The sequence below is a fragment of the Periophthalmus magnuspinnatus genome, chromosome 8 (assembly GCF_009829125.3).
Source record: "Periophthalmus magnuspinnatus isolate fPerMag1 chromosome 8, fPerMag1.2.pri, whole genome shotgun sequence".
NCBI classification, from domain to species: Eukaryota; Metazoa; Chordata; class Actinopteri; order Gobiiformes; family Gobiidae; genus Periophthalmus; species Periophthalmus magnuspinnatus.
The window spans coordinates 19278791-19304513 of NC_047133.1; the positions used below are offsets into that span (position 1 = coordinate 19278791).

A 25723-nucleotide genomic window follows, 5' to 3' on the forward strand; every position below is an offset into this window, starting at 1 on the left:
ACATAGATGATTTTGGTGCAGTACTGTGGAACATTCCAGGCAACTCCATGGAGACAAGCAGGTGACTGAACCTGCGCCATTAAAGTTGCATAGTGCACACATTTTTTTTATATTGGATACATTTACTTTGACAGACCTATGTAAAATATGTAATAAAGCTGTTTCATGCATAGACTGTATATATAAATGGACAAAGCTAACCTGCTAGCCACCGCGTTCCAAACAGGAAGTGATCATATGCAGTTCCGGCTCCATCGGCTCTAATTCACTTTACATTACAAACCCCTCTCTCTGTAACTGCTGCTGTCAGATTTGTCACTTTGGTCTTAAAATATTCGCATTAACCCGCTCTACATGATCCTGGTGTTTTTATTTCACTATTGTGTCCGTAATCAAGATATGAACATTAATAAGGGACAAATCAGCTGACTTCATTCCCCCGAGGTCACTCCCGCTAGCGTTAGCAACAGGTTTGACTGACAACGTTGCTAACCTTCAACAGCCTCGCTCCAGATTTGCTCTTTGGTTGCTATGATACTCGTGGTCGGAATTCCTAATATGCAACTCAGCTCCAAAATTGGCCACTATAAGTCCTAGCCTCGATGAGCTTCATTTAACTGGAGCTGAACGCTGTGGGTGACGTCACACTCACTTAGTCCACTTCTTTGTACAGTCTATGGTCTCAGGTCACATTTAACCCCTTGACATTAGATTTTAATATTATAATGTAAACAGATGTACAAATGAAACTCGGTGTTGTTTTAAATAACACTGCACTTTATTACCAAGAGTTTTCTTTTTCTTTTTTTATTATGGGGTGAAAATATTATCTATGACACATGGAGTTATGAAAACAAGATTATGTAAGATTCAAAACAAAGACTTGTATGTTTCAGAGCAAAGAAACGCATAGATACAAAATGTTCTGAGATAAGAGGATAAAAGGGTGAAAAATTAGTTAACAGTTAGCGTGACGTGGGACACCAGAACGTCATCAAAAAAGTAACAATATGAATGGAATAAGCTTGTAATTAGTAGTACTACCACTAGATACTGTATTTAAAAGTCCTATATTACACAAAATGTACTATTGTGAGCTTTAAGACATGTTATAATCCTGTTACCTCCACAAAAACATACCTGGAGTTGTGTTTTGTTTCATTCACACATGTTTGAGTAACACTTTATTATTAGTCTGTCTACATCTCCAAAGCTCAAAATGCTGTGTTCCACCTCGTGATGTCATGAAGTGGTAGTTTTCAAGTTAACAGCTCTTTTTAACCTTTGTTTAGTAGAGATTCTGGCAATTACAGGTCTGAAATCATCCAAATGATTCTAGTGAAGGTGTATGGAGTTTAAAAACACAATGGAGCACTTCCTGTATTACCACATGATGACATCACAAGGTGGAACAGAATGTTGGAGAGAAGAACACAGCCCCGTCATATCCGGGGACGCAGTTAAGGCTTGTTTATGAAATTTCAATTAAACATCATAAACGGTTCCTTTAAAATACAAAACAAACAAAAAACTTCACCCAAAGACCAGAAATGTGCTAAAAATGCATTTAATTTTTAAGTTTGAAACACGTCATACATAAAATACAATGAATCATTTCAACCATTTCGTCCACAAGGACCACAAGTGCAAACCAGTCTGAAGTTCATGATCAGTACAAAACAAAGTACAAAAATGACACAGTAACATATCAACAGACACTGGACACAAGGTATTCAAATATTAACACACTTTATCACTATGGCAACTATATACACTTGAGTACATGGGCAGAAACATGTCCTCATTTCTCACATAATTTATTTAATTTATGTTACAGAGTTATAGTCATCTAAAAATATATGAAATTTACAGGTAGAATACAAAACAAAATGCGTGCAAAGGTGAAGTTTGAGGAAATCATAGTTTGTTTTTTAAATAGGAGACTTTTAAGGAGTGACATCTGAATGACAGAAAATGGGTTTGCATTTTTTTTAGGCAAATATTTGGGATTAATCATGTACTAAAGATTTACTATGTAACTTTTTGGGTGGGTTGGGGGGTAAAGATTCTATTAAACTTATCTAGCGTCTACCAGAAAAGTTACACACTGCACCTTTAACATGGAAAGTGCTATGACATCCTTAAAGGCCCCGTACCCAATTTTTTCCACGTCTTTGAGCAAAATTTGTCTTGTTCCAGTACAGATATATTGTACAAGCAGCTGTTGAAGTCAAAATAAGCCGTTTTATTGTGCGATAATCATTGTTGTCTGGTCTTTTGAAAGTTGTGAAAAGTGCTTATAAACTCATCGTGGTGAATAATGAGGATGTTCTGAATGCATAAGGTAAGTGAGGAATAACTTTGGACCATTGCAAACTGTTTAAAATTAACTAATTCTGTCTTTCATGTTTTTAATATGGTAAAAATCAGGTACAGCAGCTTTAAGGGAAAAAAGTATTATTGAAGTTGTATGTGGTAACTGTAAAAAGAAAAACAAACTATATAACAATAAATAAACTTTATTTCTGGTTTCATTTGAAAATTGCAATGTCAGAAAAAGTCAGAAGAATTTATTACAATGAGTATTTCAATGAGCACATGACCATAAGCCGCGGGGTTTTATACAATAAAAAATGGCAGATTTCGTGTCTAATCCAATTGGTCCAAAACAGTGTACATCTCTGCCAAATCAAAGCTGTATGAGCAATATGAACACGTGCTTCTCTAGAGGATACAAGCGCCAACTGTCCAACCAAAAGTTTAATTAGAAATAAATAAAATATACAAATTCATGCCGTTTCAGTGGACCATGACGATAAACCTTTTACAAATACCACATACAGGAATACTTCAAAAATACAGTTATTGCTTTAAAAATGCTGCTACGGAGGATTGACTTTGCAGTTTGTCGACAATCATAACAGGATATCATGGGAGAAGAACTTTGCCTTTGTCACATTTAACTCTTAACGGAGCGCCCCCTACAGTTCAAAGATAAACATTGTGCATTATTGTACCTCTAGCCAAAGGTACACTATGTAACCTGGATCGTTTCCGTGGAGATGTTAATGCTTTGCCTGAAATGTTCCATTAACTTTTACAGGACCTTGAGATCTGATCTGTAAGTTGATCCGATCGCACTACTTGCTTGTCTCTATGAGTTTAATGCCACACTGCGGAAAATTCTAGGCAAAGCACTGACATCTTCATGGAGACAAGCAGGTTGTGAACCCTCCATTTCAAAAAAGTTACATAGTGCACCTTTAATATTCTTATTCTTGTGTCCAAGCAAAATTACTGACCAGCTAGCTAACAACTTCATTGCGTAACCAGATGTCTATGGAGTCCCATTATAACACATATGGGTTTTACTGAGATACACCAGGGGGCGCTGTAAAGGGCTTTAATTAATGGTAGCAAGTCATGTAGCCTAAAGTTGCATAGTCCCCTTTAAGTAAAAATGATTTCAAAATTCAAATTACTTAAACTGCTCCTGTACAGTGAACCAAACCGCCCTTCACTATGTAAGGCTGTGGTGCGTTCAAGTGAGGTCTTTTTAAACGGAAATCCACAGTTTGAGCCTGAAAAAAGGTCCTCAAAAATCACGTTGATGCAATATTTAATCGTCCCAATGATTTAAGCTCAGCAGATGAGTTCTTGCTTTATTTCAGGTCGAGTTGGAAATGGGGATTCGCTGAAGGAGAAAGTGCCGCGTCCCGTTTTGAGCTCGCCTTTGCCCGGGCACAGTAAGGCGAACGTTTCCATGACGTCGATTTCGGGGGAGGGGGTTAGGCTTTCGGGCTCGGACTCTGATTGGCTGGTTTCGGGTTCGTCCAGAGAAGAGCCGAGGGATGAGGAAGAGGAGGTGGAGTGAAGATGCAGGCGGGAGACGGGGCAGAGCCAGGGATGGGTCAGACACTCTTCTGCTGTGGCACGCACCCTAAAAACAAAAAACATCAGGAAATTTAGATTTGGGTCAAAATGGGTCAGTCATAACCTTAAATCTAAGGACGCCATAAGTAGGACTTTTGACCATTCAGAACATAGAATTATGTTGTATCTCAACAACAATGGCCCTAATTTTTCAGAACTTGAGACTGACTGGTGGGAAGTTAAAGTAAAACAAAAAAATATATTAAAATATATTAAAAACTATTGAAAAATGTCTTTTTAATATGCTTTGTCCTTTTAATAAATAAATGTTTCTATATCAAAATGGTTAAAAAGTAAAAAAAAAAAAAAATAATAATAATAATAATAATAAAAAAATACATATAAAAAAGAGAAAAAAATAATAATAAAATAAAATTGAGAAAAAATAAAAATTTGTGGGAAAAAAAAAAAATCTGAAAAACTGCCTAAAACTACCGTTACTCTTCCATCCACCAATCACAGCCTGGTACCAGTAACTTTTAAACAACTTCTCAAACTTTTCATATAAATGCACTCTGTCTTCCTACATGTTCCTCTAGTTCAGCTATGTGCCACAACTCTTTTTTTATTTATTTTTTTAAATCCAGAAATTGTATTAAACAATTTCTCAAAACTAAAATAGTGTAATGTCCATCTATATTTTGACTTTTGGGTTTTAAATGAGTACCAGCGCCTGGGACAAAAGCAGATTCTAGTTTAGCCCTTGGTTTTGTAGTACAGCTATTGTTGTGCGTCTTTGGCTCTAGTCCCGCCCAAAACTTTTTCCTATTGGCTGAAAGCGCAAAACCACTGACCAATGATATTCTGGTCTCGATCTATTTGTGACCAAACAAAACAAGAAGGGAATTTCCCATAGAGTTTAAAGAGGCCATTCCCAACCATTTTCCCTCTCATTTTTATTCCGATTTGGTTTTGAACGCCACAAATAAAAACACTTTCCACGTTTTCCCCCAGTCTCACGATAATTACTAAAAAACTTCCAAGAATCTAGCGCTTTTCCAGACCACTAATCTCCTGCAATTAAACAATGCTGACTCAAAATCAAGGCTTGGAACAAACTTAAAAGGAAGGAACCAAAAGTTTTCCTCTTTTTAATAGAAAAAAACTGCGGTGACAAATTCAAATGCATTTTTCACTGGACCTTAATGGCACCGTTAGAACTGACTTTAATCATAAAAATATGGTTAAAATTACTGTGAATACTTGTGCAGGGCAGTGTCAGATGAAAAAAAAATGCATAACCTACTTATTCATAGCAAGACATATTTAAATGTGGATTCACAAAGTAGCGGCAGCTCCTTTAAAAGCGCACTATGTAACCTGTGATCGTCTCCATGGAGATGTTATTGCTTTGAAAGTTTCACTGTATGGCATCAGGCCTGATTACAATAACAATGCATTTTCTCAAAGCCATACAATCTCCATGGAGACAAAATGAAGGCAGAGCCCGCACCAAAAAAGTTACACAGTGCAGCTTTAAATTGAATGGAAAATCCAAATATAGACAAGCCTAAATTCCTTTTTTTTTTTTCTTTTGCAGTCTCGATAAGCAATAGTTAGTTTATTGATATATATACCTTTTTTCGATTTTTCTAATGGTTTAAGCACCAATTTTTAACAAATCTTGCCTGAGTAACATTTTTCTTTAGTCCAGCTTAAGACCCGCTGACTAATTTTGAACAAATCTTACATGAATAACATTTTACAAGTGATAAACAAGCGTGAAAAAAGGGAAGTTTGACACTCATTCAACGCACATCCTGTTACACACGGACGACTCAGAGGACGTCCTTCCTGTCACTTACTCATCTCTTTATAATGCAAATATCTGCTCATCAAATCACACTACTGACGTATTTATTGAACAATTTGTGATTTTCCTGACAGGCATTAGATTTGTGATTTATGTTTTAATAATAGAATTCTGTTCAATGCGTTCAGAAGTAAAACTGAACTGACAAAAAGACTGAAATATGAACTGACGAATGAATACAAGAATCACATTTAAGAACTAAAGTACACGGTTAGCAGACTTTAGCAGAAGACTTTTTAGTTGTTTATGTAGAAATGTATGTAGAAAAAAAAATGGTGCTTCAAAAATGTCATTATTATTATTATTACATTTTAATTTTTATTATTTGTGTTCGTACCTTGGATTTTTGACCAGTAATGTTTTGATGAAGTCTACAGCCAGCGGTGAGATGCCTTCAAAGGTTTCTTCTGAATAATCCACGTTGATTTGAGAGATGTTCAAGAACGTCTCTTGTTTGTTGTCGCCCAAAAATGGAGATTCGCCCGTCAACATGATGTAGATAAGAACCCCAATACTCCTGGACAAAAAAATTAGAAAAAATATGAGTCAATTTGGGGGTAAAGTTCCATATTTGACATGAAATTTGACTAAATATCTGAATAACAATTTCTTTTTTTCTGATGTTACTATGAATAAATTATTTTTTTATGAATAATTATTTGAATGGTTTAGTTCAGATGGACCTGCTATAGTCCAGGTTTAGACGCACTGTAGTTCATGTTTGGTCCCGATTTCTAACTGATTTAAACCTGATTCAGAATGAGTCTAGTCTTGGTTTAGTCCTGTCTTAGACCTGGTTTTTGGGTGTGATACTGGAAGTTGTACCAAAAAAATCTAACTTCTGTCACATCCAGTTGAGAGAACAGTATAGACATCATCCCTGTCCACAAATGCATGTAGCACTTACCCTCTGCACATTTTCCACAAATAAAATAACCTGTATTTTTGCTAAAAGAGACTGAAGTACACCTGTCTGTGTCGCCATCTTTGTTTTGGTTCACTTGGGCGTTTCACTTTTAGCTTATGCCTAAACCTCAACGTTGCTCGAAAAATACTGTGAGAAAACATGTTGGATTGAGTAATTGTGAAGGCAGCCACAACCCATGTATAGACTTGGTTAAGTTCTGATTTAGTTTTAGAATTTTGCTCTTGTTTAGACCTGCTTTAGACCCGCTTTAGACCTGCTTTTGCTACAACTATCCTGCCATTGCTTTGATATGTCATTCCAGGAATCCTACACTAAATGAGTTAAGTTTGGCCGTTACTCACCACATGTCTGTCGCGGTGCTGATGGGTTCATAGTTCAGGATCTCTGGAGCTACAATAAAAACACATGGCCTCAATTAGATTTAAACTCCAAACATTTATACTTTGACATTACACAGGTGCTGCTTAGCTTTGGAATTTTTGCTGCAGACACTTACCTACGTACTCTGGCGTTCCCAAAATCTCTCTGACTTCCGTGATGCTGTCCATGCGTCTAGACAGGCCGAAATCCACAATCCGAATGTCTCCCAAAGGCCTGGCACTTGTCACTAAGATGTTTTGTGGCTGTTGAAGAAAGCACATGCACAAAAGGTGAGTTACATAATGTTTAATGGCAATTTAAAGAATTTAAACCATTTTGTTTTTGCATTTTTAGCAAGTTATAACATTTCAAATTGACCCGTTTTAAGGGAAGCATCTCTGAAATTACTGGGCCTATCCACATGAAACAAAAACAAGCTTATTAGATAGTGAAAATTATGATGGTTCAGCATATGTGGATTTTCAATTTGGCTATTCCCCATAGAGTTTTATAGGCCTCTAACCTCAATCTGGAACCATTTTATTAACGGCTATTATATCGGATATTCTATCATGTCAATTTCAATTCAATTTATTTTGTAAAGCCCGAAATCACAACCACAGTTGACTTTCAGGGCTTAATATGATAATTGATTTAATCAACAGAAAGTTAAAACATAATTTTGTGGCTGAAAAAAAGTCCTTAGCCAGACTTGGTTCCATATGCCAAAATTAGTGAGCCCGGATAACCCACTCTAACCCGCTGCCAAGGGCTTAAACAGTTTGTAGTTAGCATTAGCAGTGTGCGTAATACGGGATTTAATTCTGGCTTAAAAGAGGAACGATGCCAAAGTTAAACAAGAGTATACAGCTCAGAGCCTTGGGTCACTACGGCTTTTCTAACCACAAGAGACGCATACAATTTACTCAATGAAAACACAAGTCTGAAGGCTAGCAGGAAATGGTTTTATAATTTACACATGCTAATAGGTTTATATTACCCCTGTGACGGGAGATTATGATCTTTGGTTTTTTAGAATGTATGTCCTGTTAAATATTTACATTTAAAGGCTCTGTCCCCGATTTTTCCCATGTATTTGCATCTGATTATAAAGGCGTAGTAGTAGTATTAGCTGTAGTACTTTAGGTAGACTTAAGAAAAATGTATGGCCAATGCACACATATTTTGTTTTAATGTCTATATTTTAGTTGTTGGCTCTCAAGTCAATTATCTAATTAGAAAGCAGAATAGGAGCTCACTTCGGGTTGCCAGATCTTGCAAATAAAACCAGCATCCAATGAACCCAAATAATACTGATAATATTCCCTTTTTGTTATAAAACTGTTGTTCCAATCCTACCCATTGCACAAGACTTTACCAGACCTTATGCAGAATATAAGAACACTTGTTACTTGGGGTATTTTTCCACTTAATCATCTTAATTATGGACAAATGCGATTAAACAAGGACAAACTACCATTAGCTCATGGCCTATTTAAAGAAAATGTAGGACTGCTTGGTTTGCATTATGTCGACAGGTCCCTGGTGGGATTGGATTTATGACATGGTTCATTTTGTGGTTGTGTAACAGTAAAAATATGTTTCCGCAGTCGGAGTCTCCAGAGAGCAGACCTATTGTGCTGTATTGTAATTGAAAGCACTTACTATGAAAGGTGGATTAATAATAACCATGTGGCCAATGAAAAATAGTTAGACATGTTAATATTTTTGGAACATTAAACAGTTACATAATCACTGCATTGTTAGAATATTTCATTTGTATTGACAATCAACACCACTCCCAACCACACCTGTACGCATGAAACAAAAATGTATTGTTATGGTAGAAGGTCACATTTTTATACAGTGCTTTTCCACCTTCCTGGCGACAAATGAGAAAACTATAGCGTCAACTATTCAAATTTCTATTAAAATGTGTATTAGATCTGTCATTACTTCTTTGTACTTACTTTTAGATCTAGATGCACAACATTGTTTCTGTGCAGGAAGGCCACACCGTTCAGGATCTGCTTTACGAGCCGGATCACGTCCTCTTCTGTGAACGCCTCATCGCTATCACCAACGCACTGGTTAAAGATTTCACCACCAGCAGCACTGAAAAAAAGGGAACATAGTTTTGAGACTTACTCACAGTATAACTGGGAATCACAGGGTTCCTCATGACTCAACAAAATTCACAATACGTGGCTAACGATGCAATAATCAACAAGTGATCAACCCCGGACTCAACCCCGGACTCAACCCCGGACTCAACCCCGGACTCAACCCCGGACTCAACCCCGGACTCAACCCCGGACTCAACCCCGGACTCAACCCCGGACTCAACCCCGGACTCAACCCCGGACTCAACCCCGGACTCAACCCCGGACTCAACCCCGGACTCAACCCCGGACTCAACCCCGGACTCAACCCCGGACTCAACCCCGGACTCAACCCCGGACTCAACCCCGGACCAGGACAAGTATGAGAAGCACTTGGCTCTACACAATGAGGCCACCCATAGAGTTTAGCTTGGCCTGCTTTATGTAGATTTCTGATTATTCAATTTAGCCAATCTCCAATCATAACAAAACACTTGGCCCGGGGTACAAGTACGCCCTTCCTCTGTGCATGTAGTACATTCCAGGCCGTTAAGCTCACACATTTTTGCATCAAACAAATACTGCTTTTAAAATTGTGTAACTCGTCACCGCCCATGATAGGTAGGTATGTGTACAGTTTAAAATATATGTTTAGACCCTGCACCAGATTTTCCCCCATGTACTTGAGGGAAATTGGTCTTGCCCCAGTGCAGTTGCTGTGTTCCATCTCCCTTTTCCTCCCTCCCCTTGTGACAATAAAACTCTTCATAATTAAATGAAGTTAACATGCTAGCTGCTGTTAAGTGACGGCAAAACTCGGCTCTGGTCTCTGAAACTTGCGAAAAGAGCTTATAAACTCATCATGGTGAATCATTTGGATGGTGGGAAAGCATAAGGTAAATGAGGAATATGGTACTTCCAAAACGGCGCCTTTGCTAATTGCGAATCCCTAATTCCAACTCTTACATTTGCACAGTTTAACCTTAATATTTCAGCTTTTTTCAATTATACAACAGCCCATGCCCTGATTAAATGCACCATAGTTTAAAATATCAAAGTCCATGTTTGAATCAATGCTCGTCTATTTAGCCCAGATAAGAACGGCCCGGTACTGCCCTGATTTACTGCAGGTTAACCTACTTAACCTATTCCCACCATCAATCACTGTCTGAGCACTTCCCACAACAAGAAAAGGAAAGCAGCGACCCGGGTTTGTATTGCTGCTAATAATAGGCCCAAAGGCGACTTAATGTTTACGTTTGGGGGAAGTGTGTCCAAACAAGGTATTTACGTGCATTTTTGGAGTTTTTGAGAAGCTAATTTAGAGTTGCACTGTGTCATTTTTCTGGTGGAGGGTCTGCTACCTGCTAGTTCCCAAGGAAAAGTTATTGCTTTGTCTGGAATGTCCCACAGTACGACATTAAGCTATCATAATGGATGCAAGCAGGTGATGCAAATAGGTCAGACCATCGGGACTAACTAGGACTAAGCTAGGACTAAGCCAGGACTAAGCCAGGACTAAGCCAGGACTAAGCCAGGACAAAGATCTAAACAAGGAGATGTAATAATGGCTCAAGAAGTAAAGTCATCCCATAACTAATAGATTCAAGGTTAGGACCGTTGGCATAGAAATTAACAATTTAAAACAAAATTCGATACGTTTTGAATGAGAAAATGTATAAATGCATACATTGTACGGGAAATATGACACATTTGAGTGACTCTATACATTCAAATATGCCAGTTTTCACAAACTAAACTCACAAATTTGAGGTTTAACCTCATAAAAACCTGCTCTTGTGTAACTTGAGAAGTCATGGACACGCTGTATTCCTGCACATCTCTCAGATCTCTGCCTGAAGCGAACGCTAAGAACTAAAACCACGTGTGGGGGATTAAGATGGGACATGTTTCTGAGTACTGAAACTTTCTGACCTGGCCATAGGCATTTCTGTTACATAACCGACCCCAAAGTTGCACACGTTTACCATCTTCAGCTGTTTAAATAGAGCTGTGTTTTTCAGGGAGGATATCCGTCAATACTCTTTATAATCCTGTTTTATGTTCACTCACTCGAAGCACAGAATAGTTGACCTCCCTCCTGCCTCGAATGCTGACAAAAGACAAATTTGAACTAGGGCTGTTAAAATATTGAAAACCAGATACGAATCAACAACTAATCGATACTAAAACTAGTGGGTCCGACACCTGCGTGTCTCCATGGAGACATAGAGCCACCAAGTGACAAGTCAGATCTGAGGAGAGGCAATTTATTATTGCAATACAAACACGTGTAATTGATAAAAAAAAGCTAGATAGAAAAGTTTAATGCCATACTGTGAAAACATTCCCCGCAAAGGAAACCAATAACATCTCCATGGAGACAAGCAAAGAGCAGACCATCAATCAGAAAAGTTGCATAGTGCACCTTTAAATATCACATTTTGTAATTCCAATTTGGGTTTACACATCTTATTCCTGTTATGGGCACCATTTTGGGGACTTTTCACGATTCAAATGGTAGAATATTTTGTTTAAATATGTATTTGCTATGGCAACAATCTGAATTTTGCAATACTTGAAACTCTTGAAAGGATGTGTGCAAATATAAACTATTAAACAGGTGTAATAATATATTTTTGCGCAGGCTTGAATCAAATCTACAGTATCTGAAGGCTTTAAATCTCAAATGCCTATACATTTTAAATAACCTACAGTAGAAGCAATAATTCTCTTCTAAATGTTCTCTTGACATGATCCTTTGCTGGCGGCGGTGAATACTTGACCCGCCTCCCACCTCGCCGACTCTACAAGCCCTCACAAAACGTCAACCTGAACCGCCAACTTCCAAATGAAAGACATATGGAGCGTTTGAGGAGCACTTTTCATTTTAACACCGATACAAAAGCCAACTGTCAACCTGTCACCGTAACGACGTAATGCTCCCTCGCTTCATTCAAGACCAGAAATGTGTAGAAAAATGTTTTAGGTTTCTGTTTAACTGTCTGGAAAAATGCCTTTGAGGAGCTACAAATGTGATAATGGCCATATTGTTTAAATTGAGACTTGGCTCAAATATTGGAAAAAGCACTTAAGATGAATCTGATACTTCCCCTAATGTAAACAATGTATTTTATCACACTTTCTGGTCACTTGATAAGGTCTAAGTGCATATACAGGTAGTGTTATGCAATGAATGTTAGAATAGTGGTGTTTTGTTGGGTTTTTTTGGTTTTTTTTTTTACATTTTTCAAGGTTTGCTACAACCCAAAAATGCATTAAATAACTATTTGAATTGAATTTGTAAGTTCCATTCATAAAAAATAATGCTCATGTACTATTTGAGACAACCCAAAACTTTTCAATGTTATGTTAAGAAAAAAGAAACTTCAGAAATACTTCAGTGTGTATTTTATATAATGCTTTTTCACCTCATCAAGAAACCACTCACCCATTCACACACACATTCATACACAAGTGCACCGTCAACCTTTAGCGGTTTGGGGACTTAGCCAGGATACGCACATTTTAGAGATACCATCTTTACAGTAAGCCCTGGCCTGTTCAGTGTAATGAGTATGTGTTTCATTTTAAACTTCTGTAAACTTCTTTGCTGCAGGTGATGACTCAAACACTCGCACATGAGTTGAGGAAGTGGTTTTGAAGCTACGTGTGCTAGTTTTTGCCTTAGAAAACCAAAAGGAAATGGAAAATAGCTCTTCTCGAGATTGAGGTCAGACGCATTGGCAGAAATAGAGCTGTGTGTGAATAGAACACATTTGCACACTATTATATGCACTAACTCGTGATAGTATAAGACTGGACTTTTAAAAACAAATAGTGAATTCTCCAATGTGCCTATCACTGCACACTTTGGATACTCACTTCTTTTGGTTGTTTTGAAAGTATCGCCCACCCCTGAGTTTGGCTAGCTCCTGAGGAAAAATTAAAGTCAATGTGTTTTCTAGAGTTTCCTGATAACAATAACCAGACTATATTTTTGCAATCTGAAATGTGCCAAACTGCGCTTGTGAAGGGTTTGAATAAGGTTAAGAACTGTAAAGCTTGTAAAAAATTTAGTATGAATATAATGCATAATATGAGGCTTTAATTATAGATAATACACCTTTATATTACAATAATGCATTCATTTAAAATATCAATAAAAAAAGAATAAATAAACTAAAAAAATAAGTAAACTAAAAAATAAATAAATAAAATATTACAAAAAAATAAAAATAAATAAAAAATAGAAAGCCATATGATTATTGACATATATTTCAACAACTTTGTACTTGTCAAAAGATTAATATCCAATAATTAAAACTAGAATCACATTGATACCATTTCCACTTTCACACTTTAGTTACAGGTCAAACCCAGCCCCCTACACCAACAGCTATTGTCCTCACAAAGCATTCTTGGTCTGGGATGGGGCACGCAGTAAAAATTCAGCCAGGGACAGAGTTGCCAAGTCCACTGCTTTATAGCGGCTTTGAGCTTCGAATTGAAATTTTGAGAGGCGCAGGATGCCTTTTATCAGATCTGGTTCACGATAATAAAGACTGAAATACAGGTTGGCAATAGTTGAGTAGCATTTTAAAGCAGTTGTAGATGTTGATAAAATAATTTATATCAAGATAAATGCTCTTTACATCATGCATTCTATGGCAAAAGCTGTAAGTAAGAAATATAATCTTTTAGTTTTCTATAGCATTTTTTCTTTTTTTCTTTTTTTTCTTCCAATCAGCCACAGTTTTGCCAAGAATCACAGCACCATGACACAAAACATTCGTTTTTGTGTCATGGTGCATTATCACAGCAACAGAAAGAACAAAGTTGGAAAGGTTAAAGTTCAAACCAAAACATGTTCCTGACTCATGGTTTGAAATCAGCTACAAATATGCTCTGAAAATGCATTTGGGGCTTTTTTTTTTTTTTTTACAGACTAGGCTGCTTTTTGCTCTTTGAAAATCTGGCAACCCTGACACCAAAGAACAGTGGCTTCCTGGCTGAATAGAGGGCAGGGGTCAGAAAAATGCGGTGTAGCTTTAACTGCCCGGTGTAGTACATCTCTGTAGTGGGGCAACGGGGTAATTAACAAACAAAGTCCTATCTTCCCTCAGCTAATTAGAAGACGCTATTGGAGACATCTGGATGTTAAATAGATACCCGCTTTAGACACTGGAGACCGACACGGCAGACAAAAGCCAGACAGATAGATTAACACCAGTGTGGGGTCATTACAGCAAACCAGAACTATAGACTACATCTGATTACAATGTTATGTAATATTGTTGTGCAACTTGAACTGTATAAAGTCACCCACAGCGTTCGGCTCCAGTCGAATGAAGCTTATCGAGGCTAGCAGTTATAGGGACGAATGTGGGTAGTATCATAGCAACCAAAGAGCCAATCCGGAGCGAGACTGTTGAAGTCTTGGACGTGTTAAATGTGCCTGAACATTATAACATAGATCAGAAAATAGTGTAATATGGGCACTTTAAAGTAGAAGTTTATCTGGATTGTCTTTCTCCAAATTATAATCTCAATAGAATCCAGTGCTGACTTGGCGTTGCTGCAAGTTAAAGGCATATTTTTCATCTTTACTTTCACACAGTTGCATGCGGTTCAGACTGCTGGTATTTAAAGGGACGGTTACTGCAATGGGTTAGCATAACAAGAAACGTGGCAGTCAAAAAACCACAGCCAGTTTCCTTCTACAGCTGCAGGGTAACAATACCGCAGAGCTATGCATTTATCATGGTGTGAAAAAGATGTCAACAACTTATATCAACTGCTTGAACAAACAACATCGCAAAAAGGACCAACCGGGAACCACACGTAGAAATAAACCCGGAACTAAACCAGGGCAAGACCAGGACTAAACCAGGACTGTAAACCAGGACTATAAACCATGGCTACAGCTGATTTCATGTATTTAAGTGAAGTGTTCTTGTATAAGTAGCTCATAGACCATAGTTGACCGAGAATCAGGAAGCGCGCTGTTAGCATGCTAGTCATCGTCGTCATCCGTTTAAAATGAACTACTTCTGTTTTTCATGTTTTTAAGTAAAAGAAAAATCATGTGCATCGGCTTTAATAATATATAATGACTTACCACTCCAGCACTAGTATGATATCGTGGCTCGTCTCGTAGACTTCGTGTAGACCCACGACGTACGGGTTCGATTTCGCCGATTCGAGCACGGCGATCTCATTCAGGATGTCTTTTCTGCAGTCCTCGCCTTTTCGTCTCTGTCGCAGAAACTTGGCAGCATACTGCTTTCCTGTTGACTTCTCGATACACTTCTTCACCACCGCAAACTTTCCTCTGAAAAAGAAAAAGTAGACAAAGAAATTGGGCGATTAGTGAAAGAGACAACAACCATTGGATCTTGCAGTTTGGTTGGACGGGCCATGCGTGTCCCCGATTGGCTAATCCACCTGTCAATCACGGCCATTTGAAAACAGGGAGATTCACCAGTGACTGAGATCTTCATAAAGTATTGAAGAAGTGTGTATTCTGGATCCCAGGCAAGCCATTTGGGTCAAGCAGAGAAAGACAGCTATATGTGGTTAAACGCTATGACAATAAACACATTTCACATATTTTAAAAAGAGAACCGTTCATAGTGATACGAGCATTTGAAGAAGCCCTATTTACTTTTGGTGGAGACTTCCTCTTGCAGTTCACTTTTGACAGAAGACAGATAAGTATGACAATATGATAAGCTTGAAGTGTCTCTTTGGCAAATCTGTATCACCTCTCACCCCACTCACAATGAACAGTGTGTCATGTCAGCCTCAAAGTTCAACTAGTTTAGATTGATATGCTTAAGGAAGTTGGATGGAGTTGAGCCTTGATAAAACAAAGATTACATAATGATAAATCAGACCTATTGTACTTGTGTCTCTATAGTTATAATCTATGACACCCGTGGATCATTAGGTTAGAATTTGGACATTTTAAAATCGCAATATTCATCTAAAATGAGTTAATAAAAAAATATGTCCACTGACTTCCATGTTGAAAAGTGCGGTGCCCAATAGGAGCTGATATAGGCATAAGTGTCCTCACAAAAAAAGAGACGTGTAGCTGTCAGCGCCCCCTATGGACAGCTGCACATCACACTAGCGAGCTGCGAAATGACCACGCAACGCTGCCCAATCCTACGCGCATCGCCGATTAAGAAAATAAAATTGAAGAACGAAGTAACTACAGAGCAGCGGGCGTGTATCTGTGGTGACAACTGGGATTGATTGGCCAAGTTACAGGTCAGATCTGTGGAGACGCGATCTCGCTAACAATAAGAATGCACGTTTTTCCATTCTATTTTTGAGCAATAAAACCACCACTGTAATCAAACCAAAGCAGATAGTTTCGCACAGTATCATCTCCATGGAAACAATCAGGTATTGACTGACACTCTACCGGAAAAGTTACACAGTGCACCTTTATATTACCCCATTATATTAACTACTCTGAGAAGAACGCTACGGCTTGTGCACTATCAAAGGCAGACATTTTTACGATCTCATTTAGTTTCTGACAGATTGACTGAAGGGGTCCAGGTCAACTTTCGGGTGGTCAACTTTGGGAGTGTGCAGGACGTCCCATGTGCACTAGAATTGTTTTTAAACGCCCCAAACTGCAAAACTGTCCCTCTCCCAAGCTGATAAAAGACTTGCTCACTTCCCCTTTTCTTTACAGCTGACAGCCAAAGCAAAGCACAATTGTGTTTTGCCAGCGCTGTAACCCCCAGACCCTTAAATGACATAGGAGCACAAAAGGTGACCATTGGCCCAACTCGCCGGGGTCTTGTGTTATTGGGACCACCCACAGAAGAGAGGGGGTCCTGGGTGAGCAGGGGGTTAGCAACTCGTAACATCAACATTTGCTGTCAATAAACAAAAAGTTACTCTGATTCTCAACTGGTGTCACCAAGATGTCTGCTTACAGTTTGCTAGAAAACACTTGAATAAATGCAAGACAGACTAGTTTAATGACATACTGTGGAACATTCTATGCAAAGCAATCGCATCCCCATGGAGACAAGCAAGTGGCAGACCCTCATCAAGTAGTTACAAAGATGTTAGATGCAACAAGTGAACTCAAAATTAATTAGACAAAATCTGACGTCAGAGATAGCCTTGCCAGCGTGACGCCACTCATTTTCCCACACTGTTTTGCTCCGAATGCATCCCTGGTTCTGATTGGCCTAGAACCCCCCAAAGTCATTCAGGCATAACCCCCCCGAGCCCCCCTACCCCTCGCTCTCTCCCCGTCTCATTTTGGCAGGGCAGCGATGACAGCTTACCCTTTGTACCCAACTGAAAAGCCAAAGTCTTTCTTGTTTAATTAGCCAAGTTCAGAGCAGTTTTGGCAGTGGGTTGGGAACTACACTAGAGATGAATGAACCCGGAACGCTGGCCAGAAGACAATGCAACAGGAGGGCCCTTTTTAACAAGATGACAGAGGGTCAGAGGTCAGCGCAGGCGGCCATCTTGAGGCTCTTCACAATTTGACAGGTTACAGGGGCGACAGATGCTCACACAGACTCCAGGCTGAAGCAATGACGTCAGCAGCACTGAGAGAGAATGCAAGTGTCAACAGAGAGGGATTGTACTGAAAATGTTACTGCTTTAGTTACTTTGTATTAAGATAATCTGATAAATTAAAAAATAAAAAGGCAGGTCAGTACTGTACTTTTTCTTAGAGCCTTAAAACTGGTTTTAAATTCCAGTATGTCACTTTTCAGGTGGAGGCCCTGCGAACTGTTTGTCATGGAGATGCCATTGTATTGCCTAGAATGTTCCACAGTATGGCATTATATCTCCAGGACAAGTTACATTTCAGATCTGTGGAGGGGCAATCTCCCGCACAGTAACAATGCATGTTTTCCAAAGTAATTTTTCAAGCAATAAATACAACTTTTGTTTAATAAATGCAACATGTGTGACATTGAGTTTAATGACATATTGTGCAACATCCCAGGCCATGGAATTACATCTTCATGGAGACATGCAGGTGACAAACCCTTACATCAGAAATGTTACAACTGCACCTTTAAATGTTCAGTCATTGACAATCCCAAGTTATACATTTAAAGCACAGTTAAGTACGTAGTCAAAAATTCAAGTACTTTTTCTTTACTAATCTCATATATTTAAACATTTACTGAAAAATAAATAAATAAATAAAAAAATCAAACCTAAAAAATCCAGATTAAATAATATTTTTTACAGATATTTGAACTGTGTGTGTTTTGTCTCCCTCCACAGGACAGAGACCTCGTCCGTCTCAAGTTCAGCCTGGAGTTAACCCTATAGTCTTCACACCTAAACTCACACAACTGACTTCCTCTTTTGCTTTTCGGTTCACAAACACATTTCCGAGTAAGACGGCCTGACGTGAAGTGAAATGCTATGACAATAAGCCTTTATCAGCAGATTTACACAGCAGGAGATGTACTTATCTGTACCATTACATAATGCACAGAGTGAAATACAGGGATTCCCATATCATTTTAGACGCACATATTTTACCAGTGACGACATGACACTGTTAACAATAGCTATTAAATATGGGATTTTCAAGTATATTTTGTATTGATTCAATTATTTTCCAATGCATTGTCCAATTAAACTTTGAGGCACCAGAATCAAAAGTCAATGTTCCACAGTATGGCATTAAAATTAAACATATCTTGCATTTATTTTAAAATCCCTTGAAAAAAACACACACATCCTTCTTGCTGTTAGCGGGCCTGTCTCGCCTCTCCACAGATCTAACTAAAGACTGGGCTCCATGAAGATAGATAACTTTAATGCCATACTTTGGGACATTCCAGGCAAAGTAGTAACATCTATGTAAACAAGCATACAGCAAACTCTCCAGCAAAAATGTTACGTAGTTTAACTTTAATATTACCAAATTCTCATGAGCTCAGTGCACCAGCGTTTCCAATGGCAACTAAACAGCAAAATTATTCAAGGGAAAATTCCATCTGAATCAAAACAAAGTAAATAGTGAATTTTTAATACATGTTTTTTTTTTTTTTTTTTTTTTTTTTTAAATCAGAAAAAAGTAATTATATTTGAGGATAAAGTGAACACAGCACTAAAGCAATGCCCTAATTTGGTCATCCCCCTTTCAATGTCCCAGCCATGTAAGCAGCTGACCTCCTGATACGGAGCAATGTACATTCTTACACATAATGCGATTATATGACCCCCATTTCTTCTTATATGGTTTCGTGGGAAGAGAGGAGGGACCAAAAAGATGCAGGGGCAGTGCAGACATCAAGCTCTTAGTGATGGGAGATACTACAGAGACAGCACGAGCTCCCATTGGGTTAAACTTCATTGGTCCCGAATCAAGATGACAGCAAAGCAGCCCCAAAATAGATTGATTGAGTCACAGTTGTATGGCAACACTCAAACTATACTAAGTTTAAACCAGGTCTAGTAGCTGAGGGTAGTTTAAAACGCTAAAACAAGACTAACCTAGGGGTCATTTTGAACTAACACACATCTAGAATTAAGATTATTTGCATTATATCAAAATCAGGGATTAAATCAGGTTCAAATCAGTTTCAATTCAGTAAACAATGCAGAAAATTACATACAATACATAGGACAAACCCCCAAAACAGCAATGAAAACCAAAGTTTAAGCAGGACTGTTTGGGAAAACCAGGGCTACATTGGAATTAAAACGTTAACAAACCAGGATTAAAATGTTTTGGGTGAAATAATACGTCTAAATATGGTTGAGTAGGGAACTTGGACACAAATTGCACAAATACAATTACTCCCCATGGCTCCAAACTGTAACGTGACTGGAGTGGGACCCATTCAACAGATTCCAACGTGACTATTTGGCATCGGCTGAACAGTTCGTGTCTGGCTGCTCCATTCTTTGTTATTTTCCCAATTTCTCAAGTCCTTCAAAATCCACAAAGTCTCCAAAAGTATGCGGGGCTTTTTATTCAAGTCAGCACGCTTTCTGACAGCACGTGCGCACGCAAGGCAAACTATTAGGATTATAGATTTACAGCTAATGCCATAGATGGATGGATGTCATTGCGCACGGATAAATAAAGACATTTTTAGGTGCAAACTTGCGTCTTACCTGCCCAACTCTTTGCCAACGAGGTCGTAGTTAGCCGTGAATGGGTCTGTCCTTATTCTGGTGTGGATTTTGGCCAACATCCCGGTTTTGCTCATTTTTGCAAAGTCAGGCATCGAAATACGCACGGGTCAATAAAAAACAAACAAAATGAATACACGTCCTGGTTTGTTACGCGCAAAACAGTTGAAAACCCCGCTCCTATCGAGTCAAAATGCGCATCACTGAAGAACATTTGTCAGAAATCAAAGAACGAGGAGGATGGAGTGTAGGTTTTGTACTGGAGCGCAGTTGGAGCGGTCTGAATGCGGCTGCAGAGTGTGCACATTTCCAACAGTAAACTCTGCACAAAGACACGCCCCCACCCGGTACGTTTGAGCCAATCAGAGCGCGGCAGAGGCGGGGTTTGGGGAAAGGTGTGAGTTTCTGTGTAGTCTCCATGAGCCAGGTAAAAAGGTATGTGTGCTATGAAGAATAAACAAGCAAACTATTATTAGCATCAGTCTGCTGATTAGAAGAAGTTAATGGTTTGTTACGGTAAGTTTGTTGATTAAAGGAAAGACTTTTAAAGGACATGGACTGTGCGGTTTCACTCATTATCTCATCATTATGGTTTAGACTAAAAATAGTTGTAATGCAATTAAATAAGAATAAGTCATGTTTTGTTTTTTGTTTTTTCAGGTGTATTAAACATGGCTAGGTTTTTTTATTTAAAGATACAGGTCTACGACTGATACTACTACTATTACTACGACTACTATTACTTCTACTACTTCACTTCTACAGTTACTACTACTATTAATACTACTGCTACTATGACTACAACTACTGCTGCTACTGCTAGATGAGTAAACCTGTCACAAATAAAATATACAATAGAAAGTGCAATATTGATTTGTGTGATTTTAATGTCCTTTTTATTCTGTAAACCACTTTGAATTACTTTTGTACAAATTGTGCTGTACTAAAGGCTATACCACAACTTTTATCACTACTGTTACACTATTATACCATTTAAATTATTAATCGCTATGGCAACAGTCCTAATATTTCATCATTCTGACTCACTCATGACTACAGCTCAATTTACCACCTTTCGACCAAAGAGTTTAAAGTTTTACTAGGCATTTTAAACTGGCAGGATAAAGGACATTTATCTTAATCTTATCTACTATACTATACTATACTATACTATACTATACTATACTATACTATACTATACTATACTATACTATACTATACTATACTATACTATACTATACTATACTATACTATACTATACTATACTATACTATACTATACTATACTACTAGCTGGCCTATTACTACTTCTATTAGGTCTTCTACTGTTACTATAATTATTAGTACTATACAACTCAATTTACCAGAAAGTGTACTGCAGAGAGGGGCCCCTCACAATGCCTGTAATGAGCGTTTTTCATTCATGTACTGTGGACCCACCAAGGTAATTTGTACCCATGACCCAGAATTTGGTGCTACATCTCTGCGTATAAAGTACTTACTACTTATTACTTGCTATAATTTCCTTGTTTTTGTAATGTCTCTTCCACACATTTCCATATAAGGTTTGACATAGCGGTGCATTCTTTCATTTCATAATGACATTATGTTTATACAGAGACATGCATGGTATTTGTGACACTGCTGTTTGGTATGTGGCTAATGGGGTTTGCCCTGGGCTGGGCTCGTGCTGCAGGTAAAGTTAGATCATTTTTCTCACACTTTTTCACTTGACCTTCAAAGTATGAAACTGCCTTCAAGCTAAACACAAGTACAAGAAGTACCACAGATATCTGTACTCTAGTGTTATCAAAGATTGTTTTCTGATCTATGGTATAATGTTGTTTTCTCATCAGAAACTTACATATTTAGGCCCTGCATATTTAGACTGAGTTCTTCTCACAAACTCACTCTCAAAAACACCTTGTGATGTCATGTGGTAATACAGGAAGTGCTCCACTGTGTTTTTAAACTCCACACACCTTCACTAGAATCATTTGGATCATTTCAGCTCTGGAACTGCCAGTCTCTACTAAACTAAAGGCAAAATGTAACTTTTAACTTGAAAACTACCACTTCCTGACATCACAAGGTGGAACAGAACGTTTTGAGCTTTGGAGATGCAGGCAGACTGATAATAAAGGATTACGCAAACGTGTATGAATGACACATCTCCAGGTATGTTTTGATGAGGTAATAACATTATAACCTGAGTTAAAGTTCTCAAGTGTCCATTTTGCGTAATACAGGACCTTTAATGTTCAGGACAGTCACGATAATTACTACATTAACTTGTTCAATACATGAAGGCTGGAACAATATTATTACTGACGTAATAAAATGTTGTGTAGTATTTGTTTATGATGCAGCTTTTCAGTTCTAATACTGATTCTGATACTGTAGCTTTAAAATATCTGCAGATCCCCAATGTCAACTGATATCAGAGCAGAGACTGAAAAAACATGTATTTCCTTTAAACAAAAATAAAATAAAGCAGAACTGATCTAAATGTGTTATGTAGCTGGAATTTATCTCTCAAGTAACTACTGAACACCTCTACCACCTGTCATGTACCAGCTGTAACGTACCACCTGTACTTTTTACTTTTATTTCGCTATATTTGAAAGCAGGATCTGAAGTTTTTACTCCACTACATTTTTGAACTGGACTGAAAAATAAAAGTATTTTTTAATTGTACTTTGAGACCTGCTGAAAAGGCTGAGGGTTTATTTTTTACCATGTTCATAATTCAAGCAGAAATATGCAAATAACAACAGTTAGAAAAAATATTGATTACATTTTATCAAAATCACTACATTTGAAGCTTTATATGACTCAAAATGAAACATGAAATACTTTTACTTTTTACTCTAAGTACATTTTTAAAAAGGTACATTTTTCATGTGATACTTTTACTTTTACTTGAGCATGTTTTTGCTCTGATGTTGGTACTTTTACTTAAGTAACAGAATGGAGTACTTCATCACTGACTATTGTGTCTATGAGAGAGCTTTTTGTTTTGTCTATTGTTGTAACTTCACAAGAATCCAGAGCACGCAGTGAAACACTTGATACTGGCTGATGCAGTTCCCAGTGGTCACTTGGTCACTCATTATAAACGGGAGGAAATGAGTGACACACGAGGTGGACTCAAGACCAGGACTACAACCGGACTAAGGCACCAGACCAGACCATGATGTCACCCAAGTGCAAGGGTTAGTCACAACATACTTAATCACAAATAAGTCACCGTGAGACGTTTTGGGATTATAAAAATATTCAGCCTTTTTCATTTCACTCTAATTTACACAATACTATGTTCAACTGCATTTTACTCTTTTATACACATAAAAAACAGAACTACTTCCAACATGTTCCTCACTTACCTTATGCATTGTGAACATCCTAACTACTCACCGCAATGAGTTTATAAGTACTTTCCACAACGTGCTGTGATGGTAAAGCTAACAGCAGCTAGCATGCTAACACACACTTCCTGATTGACGGGCAATAAAATGCTTTCTTAGATGCTTGTCACGAACTTATTTTGACCTCAAGAGCTGCTTATAGACTGTATTTGTACTGGGAAAGGCAAGGTTTCAGTACAACACGTTTAAGAATACTCAAGCTACACATACAGTTAAAAGTAAAAATTGGTCAAACGGGTGATGCCTCCTATAAAATCATTTCAATATAATGAATGGGACACAAATGTATATACTTTTTCAGACAACTCTTTTACATTTCACCATTCCTCAAGACTTTGTTTCATTACTTCAAACATCAGTAATAAAGTGATGTACTTGAGTATGAATTTGAGGCATCGGCACTTTACTTACTTCGATACTTTTTACTTTTATTTCACTACATTTGAGAGCAGTATCTGTACTTTCTACTCCACTACATTTTTGAACTGGACTGAAAAGTAAAAAGTATTTATATTATTGTTAGTGTTTAGTGTTTATATTACTGTTTTTACTTTAATACTTTTACTTAAGTAGTTTTACTTGAGTATTTTTTGCTCCTGTTTCTGTACTTTTACCTAAGTAACACAATTGAGTACTTCTTCCTCCACTGAAAACCATTAATACTTGGACTCACCTTGCTCTGTTTTTCCACTGTAAACGATCCAGCCCAGTGCAAGTCCTCACTGGTTTAAGCATCTTTCATAAACTATAATTAGATCAACAGATTACATCATTACATCATTCAAAGTGTCTGTTAAATAAACCAGGACTAAACCAGGACTAAACCAGGACTGAACCAGGACTGAACCAGGACCAAACCAGGACGAATGTGAAGTCTTTTAAATTGGCTAAATGTGTGAAAACAAGATCATCAAGACAGTTCAGGGGTAAATGCTCAATCCACTGAAGCATTAAACATCCTCAAAAAGCCAAACAGTCCAACTTTTATACAGCACTTTTCCACCTTAAAGGCACTCAAGTAACCACTCATCCATTCACACACACATTCACACACCAGTGTACACAGACACTAGGGTGAGGTGGAAACGACAGCATTCATCTGTGTGAGCTGGATTTGCACCGCCAACCTGTGGGTCAGTGGATCTGACCGCTCAAACAATGATGTTTATGTCGAGAGTGGGATTCGAACCAACAACCTTTGAATCAGTGGACAAACACTCGACCAAACTCGCCCAGCTTTGTGTCTTCATTCAAAATTCAAACTTTACAAGACAGATCTATAATTTATAATATTTCAACCATTAATTTATAGTTTCTTTTTTTTTTTTTTTAATCATGCAACAATTTATAATCAATTTATAATTTCTAATCAAAGTTCAAAGTTGTTTTCAAGCAGATATCAATGGTAATGTAACTAATTAACTAATTAACTAATCTGTTATCTGCTTGTTTCCATGGTTATTACATTGCCTGGAACGTTCCACAGTACAGTGTTCCAACCAAGTTATTGATCAGACCTGTGGAGAGGCGAGTCCACAGTAAGAATTCACTGAAGCTATTTATTGATGCCTGTACGTTTTATGCTTTGGAACATTTTATACAAAGTTTTAACGTCTCCATGGACCCTCCACCTGAAAAATTACATACTGCACCTTTAAAAGTTAGTCTGGAGACAACATGGGTAGACTTTTATTATTAAAAACGTGAAAAAATAGCTCGTTTCAAACAGTTTGCAGTTGTCCAAAGTTATTCCTCCCTTACCTTATGCATTCAGAGCATCTTAACCAGTGGTCCAGATGAGTTTACAGTATAAGCATTTTTCACAGCTCAGACAGACCAATGCAGACTTTTGACGGTAAAGCTAACAACAACTAGCATGCTAACACGCACTTCCTGATTCTCAAACAATAAAAAGCCTTATAATTAGACACAGTGGACATATTTAGACCTCGACAGCTGCTTATACAGTATATCTGTACTGAGGCCAGACCTAGTTTTCAAAAAAA

General features: G+C 37.8%; 1 protein-coding gene across 1 annotated transcript; it reads right to left on the bottom strand.

Moving 5' to 3' along the window:
* Nucleotides 1-1552: 1552 nt before the first annotated feature.
* On the bottom strand, nt 1553-20618 carry stk17al (serine/threonine kinase 17a like). The gene is made up of 7 exons (XM_033971476.2): nt 20273-20618; nt 15258-15470; nt 9005-9149; nt 7171-7297; nt 7016-7064; nt 6084-6263; nt 1553-3940 (listed from the first exon to the last, which is right to left on the bottom strand). The coding sequence occupies exons 1-7, from the start codon at nt 20383-20385 to the stop codon at nt 3643-3645; spliced, it is 1125 nt and encodes a 374-aa protein (XP_033827367.1). The 5' UTR covers nt 20386-20618; the 3' UTR covers nt 1553-3642.
* Nucleotides 20619-25723: the final 5105 nt, after the last annotated feature.